Source organism: Octopus bimaculoides, chromosome 9 (assembly GCF_046866305.1).
Source record: "Octopus bimaculoides isolate indiv1 chromosome 9, ASM4686630v1, whole genome shotgun sequence".
Taxonomy (NCBI): Eukaryota; Metazoa; Mollusca; class Cephalopoda; order Octopoda; family Octopodidae; genus Octopus; species Octopus bimaculoides.
This window is the reverse complement of record NC_142936.1, coordinates 76,791,932-76,805,067: the sequence shown is the minus strand read 5'-3', so window position 1 is coordinate 76,805,067 and position 13,136 is coordinate 76,791,932. Positions and strand designations below refer to the sequence as shown.

Sequence of the window (13,136 nt, the reverse complement as noted above, 5' to 3'; positions counted from 1 at the left end):
AATAAATCATAACAACCAACTGCCAGCCTGTTACAGCTGAACACTGATGAGCATATTGATACATACAGTAAAATGAAGAGATAATTCCCTCTGAGGGATAAACAGGGACAGTAGAAGAGGTAGAAGAGAGAAGCTTCGTTACCTTATCATGAAATTTCTTTTGAAAGCATGGACCAAAATCAGTAGAGAGCTGACCAAGTGCATTGCACGTAGCATAACGTACTCGTGGATGCTGCAAGAGAGGAAAAGTGACACACAAGATTTATAATGATTTCACACGAAAATAATACACATCAATGACCTATAATATAAAAATATGAAAACAAATACACATGCATACTAAAGGTAACTTAAATAACCCTGAGACAAACTCAATATCTGAAAATCACAAGGTTACCAGGTTACTTATATAATATCTTCATGTCATGGATTAACAAAGCTAGACTGCAATGATTTCCCAACAACTTTCTCCATGTTCATAGAAAGATTTAAGTTCAGTGATGTACGTAAATGAAATACTCTTTGGTAATACAGCACTCATACAGTTATGCGTGATGTGTATTACTCCCTTTATCCAAAAGAAATACCACAAGGCATTTATTCTGATACTCTAACAACTTTGCTGCATACAACCATCACCCCCCGAAATAATAACAAATATAGTAATAGTTAATTTTCTACACAGACACAAGACTAGAAATTTTTGGCAACTCACCTTGATGAAAAACTCTCACCAATTTATGGGAAAAGGTAGGATCGAGAGCACGGACAGATTAGTTGTTTGAGAATGTATTAGGTACAACCTGATTGGACCTTCAATCCAAGTCCCATGCAATACTCAACCAACCACAACACAAAACTAAACCAATGTTCAAAACTCACATGATAGGTAAATCCTGGGCTGTGGAGTTGAAACAAAAAACTTCGACTCCGACTCCTCTACTATTGGCACCTCCGACTCCTATTTATGTTATGAAGTGATTGTGGTCTACATATCTCATAAAGCATATGCATACACTTAGGCCATATATGTTATAACTGGTTTGTAGTAAAGAATATAGATGAGTCAGAGTTATATAGTTTTACTGACTCCAACTCCAGCTACCCCTTAATTGTTTCCAACTCTGTCTCCAGAGCCCTGGGTTAAATCGACATTTCATTACAGATTAACATGCTGAGCCTATAAAAGGCCGATTGTCTTCAATATGCCATAATGGAAATTGGTCTCACTACACTCTTGACCCAGTATATGACTGGTACATTATTTAATCGACCCGAGAAGGACGAAAGGCAAAGTTGATTTTGGTGGGATCTGAACCCAGAATTTAAGGAGCCACAGCTAAATATCACAAGGCTTTGTCTGACACTATGAAGGTTGTACCAATCTACTGCCTTCATAATAACAATGAAGATATTAATAAGAAAATGAAACACAGGTTAACCCTTTAGATTAATGTTTATCAACACATTATTTTTGATAGCATGGCACCCAGCATCACCAAATCACAAAACTCTATTCTTCAGAGTTTGAATATGTTACCATGTTTATATGCACTTTGAAGTAATCAGATCCTGGATTCTTAATCAGGAATTGAAACCTCAGCCTGAATATTCCAGCAAGCTTCTTTCCTTTGTTCTCTGAATCTGCACTCGGAGATTTATGAGAGTCAGCTGTAAAGTGTTAACATCTTGGATTAAGTTTAGACAAGTTATGAAATACCCTTTGTTACAGTGACTTAGTTTAGCAATGGGACTGTTATAAATATGGAACACTAAACAAAATTCTCTCTTTCATACTGATCTGGTGCTTATAGAAGAGGTAACACACCTGCTTTCTTTCCCCAGCTCTGTCAGAGAGTTAAGATCTCTCTCTCTCTCTCTTTACTCAGTGGCTGTCACAGAACTAACATATCCCTCTTACTTTCTCAATAACTTTCAGAGAGGTAAATTTTCTTTTCTCTCCTTTTTCATCAGCCACCTAATAGTAGACTACAATGACCAGAGATATCTATATGAGAGACAACAGAACTACAACCAGCCTTTATGTATTAACAACTCAAAAGTAGTTGTTTGTCTCATAACAGTAAATAAAAGTTATGTTAACTGATATTTCTTCTGTCATCTATTTCTATGACCAATGAATTTACCAACACACAGCCTTTCCATGCTTACTAAACTTCATCAACATCTTGAGCACAATTCTCCTGATAACATAAAACACACTTATGTCTACAATCCATCCGTCACACACTCACCAACATGACAGCTACGGGCATTAAATTAACCTGCAACAAACAAAAAATAGATCTTACCGGATCTTTCAGATAAGGTAACACAGTTTCAACAATATTGGCTAGCATTTGCTCCATTTGGGTATGGCAGCCTTCACCACAAGCAGAAATGGCCATTAATGCGGCATGTCGGCAACGCCAATCAGCTGTGGAAGAATAAATTTCTTGTAATTAGTGAATACAAATCATTTTTACTCATGTATAATGTAAAAAATTTAATACAAAATATCATGGTCGATATTGGGTTTGGATAGCATTATTGTTACAATGTGGATCCTCGTTTGCTTGTATGTTATTGTTGGCACTGTAATATTTTTGTTGCCACTATTATGTTGTGGTGGTGTTCTGCGTCTTATTATCTTTTATTTGTCTATCGTGCTATCGCTGATAGTTCCGCAAGACAATGACTTTGAAACATCTACCTTGACGGTAACTTGAACTTGTATACAACACATAACTGACATTGACTCCAACTGAGAACTCATACAATGACCAAACTACTACTGACTTTCTATGACATAGTGGCTGACTCATTCATACCACTTTGTCACGTGGAAAGGAGAGTACCATTTTCACTGCAACAATTAAACAAGTGAAAAATGAAAAAGAAAGGATAAAATAATATGAGATAGCATTGTTCTCAAAAAATTATGGTATCTTCATTTTGGTAAGTACTGCTCTTAGACCATAAAATCTATAATAAATGTATGAAAGAAAAAACAAAGAACATGGAATCAACTCTAGCTAGGATCTAGTGAGTTTCATACTTGGGTTTTTGATTAATTTTAGAAAATCAAATCAAGGTTTTGATTGTGTTTAAAATAGCCTTGCCTAAAGATAAAAAAACATTTCTGAAATTCAACAAAAGGGTTTGTTTGTTTTTTTTGTTTTTTTTTTTCAATTTAATCAGTTGTGGGGGATGGGCATGCAGAGTGGGGGAGGGGCGTAACTTAGAGACTAGTAGTGCTGGGTACATGTATTTAAGGCCATGGGTTTAGTACCTGAACTGGACAGCACAGTGTGTCCAAAAGCAAGACACTTCATACTCCAATCAACTCAAGCAGATGAGTTGAAATGCAGCCCTTCTTCCAGCTGATACATGAGAGATGTCCTGCTGGGTTAAAGTTGATAGGACCAAGAGGGTGTCAATACCTGATCACAACTAGATAAGCAGCTAAAACAATTAGCAATAACATGGAACAGGCTACAAAATGATACTTGCTTGTGAGTGGCTGCTGTAATTCTAGTTGTGTGTGTCCATTCAAGTCAACTTGGCCCCATTTTAATGGGCCCAATTAGATAAGGTGAAAAGTCAAAGTTGACTCAGGTGAGATTGAGATAAAAATAGTTTAAACTATATTATCTTGTCTCAGATCATGTGGCACTTGATTACACAGCCATTGTGAGACAAAAAACAGCAAAAAGAGGTGGGCGTCAATATTAGGAAAATATTTTTAAAAAAAAGAAAAAGGATGTGGGAAGACAAGGGTGAAATAGGGTAGAAAAAGGGTTTTAATATTTACCATTGCTCAACATCTGAGGTATATGAGATACAATGGGAGGCAAAATAGTTTTGCCCCCCAAAGCACAGGCAAGACGATCCAGTGCATTCTCACCGACTATGGCATTACTGGAGAGAAAGAAAGAATGGAAAAATTAGAAGACATTGATACATATAATACATAAGGTCTTAGGGCAGCTTGTGAACAGAATGTGGCTCTTTGAAATGTGTCATCAATGTGTTGTCTAAATTCATTAGAGCACTACAATTAACCCTTTGCCTAGCCAAAGCATTTTCATCAATTTGCCCTCGTGCTTGTTTTCAGACACTTAGCTAACCCTTTTTGTTTCATACTTTTTGAGTAATATAAGTCCCAAGTTACTTTGGTGGTTGGCAAAAATTGGAAATGCGTATCATCTATGATGCATGGACATTGTGGAAATATGTCATGCGTGATATATGACAGGCAAAGGGTTAACTGTTTCAGACGAAAACCCACTGAAATCACTCCTGGTTCAATGATGCAAGATATCCAGTTCTTAAGATGCTCAGAATAAATTTTAAATCTTCCATCATAATTTACCAAAGAACCTTCCATTCATTTATATTCTAAACATTACATCACTTTAAGAATGGAAAGTTACTTTGCGAAATTCTACCAATTTCTTGGTCATTTTAAAATACAACTGAAACATATATAAGCAAAGTATTTATTGGAAATATGGTAATGAGACAGTAAATGAAAAGGTTAACCTCACTAAAAAAAAAGGAAGAAAAGACAAAAAGAAACTTGAGAATGTTGAAAGAGGTTAAATCTAATCTAATTAATCTGATGAAAGATGAAATCAAAATGTTTCAATACTGATGTTCTCAAAGTAAATTTAAATTTTAAATGGTATTTATATCTTAAGTGGCATAGTACCTTTCTATGTCATCGTCATCAGCTTCATCTTTTTGGGCCCAATCAGGATCCTCTTCAAGGTCCACCATAAGTGCAAGTGTTTCAGGAACTGAGTAGAAATGAAATAAAAAAAAAATTTGAAAAATCCACAATTAAAACAGATCAAAATACATGCAAGCATCACATCCTCATTATTTTAATACTAGCCGACCCCATGCCATCAAAAATGACAGCCAATTGTAGTATTTTATGTATAAATAAGGTACATAATAATCATAGACACAAACATTCACATACTTCCCTTGTACATGCACACACATACATGTACTCAAACAGAGTTGAAATGCTGTTTGAGTTTTCTCTTCAGCATTGAACGTCCACCATCCCATTTCCATTGCACACACACACCTCCCTTTTACATACACACACATATACTCACACAGAGTTGAAACACTGATTTTTTTTCACCCCTTCCTTCTTTATTCATCTATCACCCCTTTCTTTCTCATTCATATGTTGTGACGGAGAAAAACATAAGATACACGATGCGCTCTTTGCCACTTCTTTTCTCTCACTCTCTCTCAGTCAGAGCTATTACTCTCACTACTTCTTCACTGAATTAGTACTTTCTCTCCTCCCCGTTTACTTATACTACTCTTTCTCCTACCCTATGATTTTGGACAAATATATATATATATATATGTGTGTGTGTGTGTGTGTGTGTGTATATATATATATATATATATACACACACACACACACACACAAACAAATATATAGAAACACTATGCTCATTATTATATTAGGAGATTCACTTTCCCATGCTTGCATGGGTCAAATGGAATTTAGCCTTCCTGTTTCAAGCAAGATAATATTTCTCCATGGCAGAGACACTTCCTTACAACTCTTGTGTAATGTCAAGAAAGGAGAGTGTCAGAACAAGGGGACAAACATTACATACATGAAAAAATAAAACTGTCCACATGTCTATACACACATCGCTTTTGTATTTGCTGAGCACAGTTACTGATGTGAAATCAATTGTGTTAAAACAAATGTTGTTGCACTTTGAGAGGTTCATTTTTCAAATAATAAAGTGCAATAATTGCATTTCACTTCTTTATATGACTGAGTTCATTAACTCATCAATTGTCTGACCAATCTTTCAGTTGGTTTATCAGAATTCTTTTGCTGCAGTCTCTAACCTCATCAATGCCCCCTCCCCCCACCCTTTTTTCCTGTGCTAATGTACCCTTCCTGCTAGGTTCCACACACTACTGAAGTATTAAACAATGGCTACATGGCTACAAGTGGCCAGAGACAGACAACAGTGGAAGGACTCAAGAGAGGGGTTCCTCTTTCAGTAGTGATGAAGCTCTGGATATTGGATGTTGGAAACAATTGAGATGTTCAGCTACTCTGACAACCACTTTAATCACAGGTTTTGTTAATGAATGGATTTGAACTCAACACTCTCACTTACATTATAACATTGCTGCTTACCACAGCAAACAATACTACCTCATGGCCCCAATTTAAAGTAATGTGGGGGGGGGGATCATTTAGAGCCAAAAGGCATTCTCAGTGTAGCCCGAGTGATGAAACCTCACTCTTCAATCCTTTAAACAGTAGACCAACCCTGAACAATTTAGTGGCAAGATCATCATCATCATCATCGTTTAACGTCCGCCTTCCATGCTAGCATGGGTTGGACGATTTGACTGAGGACTGGTGAAACCGGATGGCAACACCAGGCTCCAATCTAATTTGGCAGAGTTTCTACAGCTGGATGCCCTTCCCAACGCCAACAGATGTATGTACAATTAGGCAGCGAGCTGGCAGAAACGTTAGCACGCCGAGCGAAATGCTTAGCGGTATTTCGTCTGCCGTTACGTTCTGAGTTCAAATTCCTCCGAGGTTGACTTTGCCTTTCATCCTTTCAAGGGGTCGATGTAATCGACTTAATACTTTTGTCTGTCCATGTTTGTCCCCTTGTGGGCAATAAAGAAATAAGGTATTTCATCTGTCTTTCTGAGTTCAAATTTCGCCAAGGTCGACTTTGCCTTTCATCCTTTCGGGGTCGATTAATTAAGTACCAGTTACGCACTGGGGTCGATGTAATCGACTTAATCCCTTTTGTCTGTCCTTGTTTGTCCCCTCTATGTTTAACCCCTTGTGGGCAATAAAGAAATAAGATGTATGTACAATATTCAGGAGCTGTAACATAATGCAACTCACCCAAATTTGGGATGTACTTCCAGTTTTTGCGCACCATAGCAGCAGCTGTTTCTGACAGAGCAACAATTACTTCTAGTGACAGTTGCCGTCGATGATCATCAGCTTCTCGATTGGACACTACCTGGGTAACAAAACAAACAAGAAAGAAATTACTTCTTCTAGCATATATTCTGCTTTTCATTCATCGTCCTAAAAATATTATCATTCATAATATGGAACGTAATCCTAGATACTCTATAACGATAAACGTCGCCCTTTCAAAGCCTAGCCAGGCTCATGGGCCTGGTTTCCCGGTTTCTATGGCGTCTGTGTTCCCCCCAGCTGGACGGGACGCCAGTCCATCGCAGCGTTACTCAAGAAAAAGGAAAAAAGAGTGAGAGAAAGTTGGGGCGAAAGAGTACAACAGGGGTCGCCACCAGCCCCTGCCGGAGCCACATGGAGCTTAGGTGTTTTCGCTCAATAAACACTCACAACACCCGGTCTGGGAATCGAAACCGCGAGTTCGCTGCCCTAACCACTGGGCCATTGCACCTCCACAGATACTCTATACCTGACTAAAACATCATAGCAGAACACCTCAGATGAGGGCTGACCAAGCCTAAACTACCTTCAATTTATAGCAGACCTGCTTTTACACACACAACTTTAAGCTTCTTTCCTAAACAAGCATAGTAGTAGGATGGTTTTTCAAATATTGGATCCTCATCATTTCAACATCCACTGTATTATATTTGTATGGGTCAAACAAAATTTGTTAAGGCAACTTTTCTACAGCTGGAGGCCCTTTCTGTTGCCAACCCTCACTTGTTCCTCAGACAGATAATATTCCCTAAAGCCAGACATGTTTTCCATGGCAGACTGGGAATGAACATTGCTTGTGTGAAAGTGATGCTCACTTACAACCAACAGGCAATGTCAAGACAAAGGTACACACACATGCACGTACACACATTTTTCAGTTCCTGTCTTGCCCAAGATGCTGCACAGTGGGACTGAACCCAAGACCACATAGCTGGGAAGCAAGCTTAAAACTTTAGCATTTAAACCAGCCATATCTGGCTAAAATATCCTGCCTCTTGTATGTTCAAACAGGCCAGATCCAATATTTCACACCTACCCTACAATTCTTGGATATGCCTGCAGAACACAATCCCATGTTATCTCTATACAGCAGATAGTGGATTAAGTTTTGGCTAGAGCTTCTATGATGGAGCAAGACAAATGTATTTATCAAGTACAATGATAAACTGGTTCACTTCTGAATGTTACACCCTTCTCTAACACATATTGCCTGAAGCCATCATAAATCATCATCATTTTAATGTCCACTTTTCCATTCTGGCATGGGTCAGGCAGAATTCAATGAGGCAGATTTTGTATGTCCAGATGCCCTTCCTGTTGCCAACCCTCACCTAGTGCCAAGCAAGGTAATATTTCTCCCAACTCCAGATGTTTTTCTCGGATGCCTAGAAATGGACAGCATTTGACAGTATGATGATGACATTTGTTTGCAACCATCATGCCATGACAAGGGTACACAACACGCAAACACATACATACACACACAACAGGTATCTTTCATTTTTCATCTATCAAATCAACTCACAAGGTTTTGGTAAGCCCGGGGCTGTTGCAGAAGGCTCTTGCCCAAGGGGCCAGAGAGTGGGATTGAACCGGAAACCATATTGTCAAGAAATCAAATTGAACCACTGGGAAACCTAAATATTAATTTTAGAATCATCATCCCTCAATTTTCATTATCAGAGTTGAAAGCAAAAGATACATGCAAACTTAAAAGGACAAAGTTTGATCAGGATAAGCAAAATTGAGAAGAACACACAAAGGAAAATAAAATAAATGATAATGAAAACTTTCAATAACTACCTTCATACAGAATGGCAGTATTAATTCTAAATGACTTCGCAGGAATTTGGGCACATTGTCAGCTAGTTCAATCAGGCATTTAACAAGGCAGTCCTCATGGTCGGAATTTACACTTTCTGCTACTCCCTATAGAAATAAAAAAAAAAACATCCTTTATTGAATACACACATATACATATATATACATGGACACACAAACCCCAACCACTCTTGTATTGGTTAACATGTTTGTTTGATCGGCAGGTGGATATAGTTTAATTTCAGGTAATAAAAGTATAACATTTTTTTCTTTTAGAATTCCGTTCATTACAAACAAGTAACGTTTTTAACAACCATTTTTCCATGCTTGCATAGGTCAGATAAACAGACAGAATTCATTGAGGTAGATCATAACAAGAAAGGCATCAAGCACTAGATTTTCTAAAGTTAGATGCCTTTCCTGTCATTAACCTCACCTATTTCCAGATCGTTTCTCACAGAAAACTAAAACAATGAATACCACTTGTTTTACAATAAGTGCGCAATGTTAAGACAAGGACACAAACACACATATACAACAGGTTTCTCACAGTTTTCATTTATCCAAATCCACTCACAAGGTTGTGGTTGGCCTGAGGTTATAGTAGAAGAAACTTGTTGAAGGTACCAATCAGTAGAACTTGGCTTGGCAGCATCTAGTGAGCTGCAAGACTGTGTCAAGCTCCAGTGTCAGTTTATTTATTACCTCCGCTTTAGCGAAAGTGGAGGTATTGTTTATGGTCATGTTTGTTTGTTTGTCCACGGACAAGATATCTCAAGAACCACTGGATGGATTCGGATGAAACTTTCAAGGATGTTTGGCCTCGTGACTGGCACGAACTGATTAGATTTTGGGATCGATCCAGTATCGGACAAGGATTCTGGATTATTTTTCTGTTTTATTTTTTTTTTACTTCATTTTTGTGAGCGGCCGGGTTCATTTGTAGTATTCTTGTTTGTGAGAGCAGTCAAGTTTATTTCAGATATTCTCATTTTAAAAATCATCTCTGGCTAATTGTTGAGAGAAGACATTGGTGTTGCCTTGGCGGCGACTTGCACTCTCTGAGTGCTCTTGTTCTGATTGTTTTCAAGTGATTATGCATTATCTCATAGCTTCGAGATTTCGATGATGTTATTGTAGGGTAGATGTGAGAGGCCAAATCTGGCGTAATGATTTTGCCTGCAGGTCACTGATTCATCATATATATATATAATGATAATGTACATAATCTAAATATATAATTAAAAACTAACATAAAAAAAATACTACTCTTTAATAGAAATTCTTGAAACAAAATCAGAAAGTCAACAAATTAAAAAATTTACCAATAACTTACATTTATAATACCAGGAAGAAGTTCTCTGAAGTGGTTCAGAACATTTAACTGTTTTTCATTTGCTATTATAAATGCAGTTGTAGCATGAACAGCTTCATACCGAACCTAATGAAATACAAATGAGCAAATAATTAGTAAAAACAATCAAGTGTGAAGAGACAGGAAAAAGAGAAAGGGTGTGGTGTTGAAATTTTTTTTTAGATAGTTAATACAACAATGAAACTTCAAATGATTAAGACCAGTGCTTCTCAAAGTAATTGATACCGCCCCCTGCAGGGTGATGGAAAATTTTTATATGGGCTCTAGGGACTGTGGGGATATATACATGAACCACAGCACAAAAAGTATGTGTCTTAGTTTTACTAAATTCTTCATTATCTTAAAATTTATTAGAAAAAAAAGCAGTTTATTTTAACAAAAGGATTGAAGTACAATAATTCAGTTTGGATTAATCAAATTAGCAAAGGAAAACAAAAGAAATTTTAAATTAAATTATTAAAAAAAAACTTGACTCACATCAATTGTTTTGTCTTGTAAACACACTCCCAACATTCTTTTAATGGTATCCAAATGCTGATTTTGGGCAACACCAAAAACTCCAGGAACAGAGCTGAAATAGAAGTCAAATATTTACATTTAGAAATAAAACCTAAAGTAGAATATATAATAAATAATATATAACCTCAACTTAAATAGAAGACAGTGCACAAGTGGGCTGAGTGTTAAAGATATCTCCCCCATGTGTGCAGAAGCAGTGATTACCCTAAAAATCCATGTAATTTGCGCACCTGTGTAATTTAAGCAGGTGATTTTCAGGTTAAAATTTGTTAAAAAAAGGCTTCTAATCATGTAAAATTCACACCCAAATTTTTTCAGAATTGCTGATATAGCCAGGGGGAAAAGGTTTGCAATTTAGTTGTATTTAGCGTAATTTCACTTACTTATGATTAGATTTTATTAAATTTTCATTAAATAAAAATAATTTCTGTTTAATGGGTATCACATTGAAAGCTATTAAATTACAAAGTGTTTGTGTTGTTTATAATAAACCGTATTTTACATTTCTTGCCCACAAGAGATTATGTCCAATCTTTAGCATACTGCTGTATGTCTTCTCAAATCATGATCACAGGAAAAGTTGTTGATAAGAATTACCAACAAAAACAAACCTGATAAATACACACAGGTGTTGCAAATTAAGTTTGATTACCAATAAACAGCTTGGATGATACTTTACTCAACCGACAGAGGAAAGTGGCTGATCAAACTGATTATGTAAACAGAATTATTTTCCGCCTATTCTTGTCGGAACCTTTGATACAGAGTATCAAAATTTTAATCCCTTTCACGCTTACAAAATGTCAAGCAAACTTAAAAATTTGTCATTACCGTTATTGTTAGTATAGGTAGAACTTATGAATCGCTTACTGCGAAGGAGGAATTAAATATGTTGAACATGCATTTGAATGTGGCAATAGAGCTGCAGGAAGGCGTTTTAATGTTAATGAAGCCAATATTCAAAATTGACGTAAACAGTACGACAAACTTAAAACTGTGCCTAGTAATAAACAGACAAAAATAGAAACATACAATCAAGATTATCCATATCACTATATATGTCAATGGTGCTCCATTGTCATAGGTAGAAACTCCAAGCAATATAAAATATGACCCAGACCATGTTTACCTGCATGAACATTAGACTTCAAAAAGTAATTAACCATTTAATGGTTTTAATAAATTTATACAGAAAAAGTAAGCAATTATACAATCTAGCACAAAAAATAAAATTCAACTTCATTATATTTAAGCCATTATATTTTTCTGTGAAAACCTATTCTGACATTAAATGAGTCAAGTCTACAATTTTGTACGTCTCTTTTCAACAAAAAAATCTGGAAATGATCTACTCATGTAATTTACACACCCACTAAAGTTTATGTTTATTTTTGCAAAAAAAAAGTGTGAAAATTACATGGGTTTTTACGGTATGCTGTGCAGACATTGGAGTACTACACAGTCTTCTGACTCGTTAGATCCTTGTCAACCCATGCCAGCATGGAGAACAACTGCTAAAAGATGTGAATGAAAACACTTATTTGGTAGTGGAAGAGTATTGAATGCTGAGAGTGAAAGATATCTCATGATAAAAAATAAGTGGTGAGGCCTCAGGTCTTAGGATGATGGGGGCCACATAAACAAGATGACATGACCAAATATCTTCTGTTTTTAGTGGCTGCCACCGCCACCACCACTACTATCATTTATTAAGAATCATATCAGAGTGTATCCTATCTTTTAACTTACTACGATGTAGTTAAGCGATATCTCCACCTCAGCTGGATACAATGCTGATCTGTTAATGATTTGTTAGACTATTACACAGCACTTCTATTGTGAATCATAAGGGCACATCCAAGTTTTCAACTTAACTATGCAGTCGAGGAATGTCTCCACCTCAAAATGGATAGCATGCCAGTATGCATCAGGCATTGTTGTTGAGAGAATTGCAAGACAGGACCATTGCAAGCTTTCTTATAAAAAAAACTCCTTAATTATACCTCACTATCTGTTTCTAGACAAGTAAATTGGATCAGCAACGTTAATAAATGTATATTCTTTTATTTGTTTCAGTCATTTGACTGTGGTCATGCTGGAGCACCCAGGACTTATTCTTTGTAAGCCTAGTACTTATTCTATAGGTCTCTTTTGCCGAACCACTAAGATATGGGGACGTAAACATACCAACGTTGTCAAAACAATGGTGGGGGCACAAACAGACACACACACACACATATTGAAGAGCGCAGGCTCAAGATGTAAAAGACTTTCTCGCTTTCCCAAGCATCAAACTTATACACCTGCTTGTTGTTCATACACCTGTCTCTGTCTTTTGTTTTTCTGTAAATTTCAACCATATATATATATATATATATATATGACAAGCTTCTTTCAATTTCTGTTTAC

The 13,136-nt window shown here is 36.6% G+C and overlaps 1 protein-coding gene across 2 annotated transcripts in view; it reads right to left on the bottom strand.

The window, feature by feature from the left end:
* Positions 1 to 13,136, bottom strand: part of LOC106877198 (importin-5) — a 112,872-nt gene that overhangs the window by 29,703 nt on the left and 70,033 nt on the right. For both annotated transcript variants that reach the window (XM_089357836.1, XM_014926042.3), the window contains exons 5-12: positions 10,686 to 10,779; positions 10,170 to 10,274; positions 8,816 to 8,941; positions 6,932 to 7,052; positions 4,715 to 4,802; positions 3,815 to 3,921; positions 2,313 to 2,437; positions 143 to 232 (exon numbers count right to left, since the gene is read on the bottom strand). In XM_089357836.1, coding sequence (XP_089213962.1) covers positions 143 to 232; positions 2,313 to 2,437; positions 3,815 to 3,921; positions 4,715 to 4,802; positions 6,932 to 7,052; positions 8,816 to 8,941; positions 10,170 to 10,274; positions 10,686 to 10,779 — 856 coding nt within the window. The remainder of the gene's footprint in view (positions 1 to 142; positions 233 to 2,312; positions 2,438 to 3,814; positions 3,922 to 4,714; positions 4,803 to 6,931; positions 7,053 to 8,815; positions 8,942 to 10,169; positions 10,275 to 10,685; positions 10,780 to 13,136) is intronic.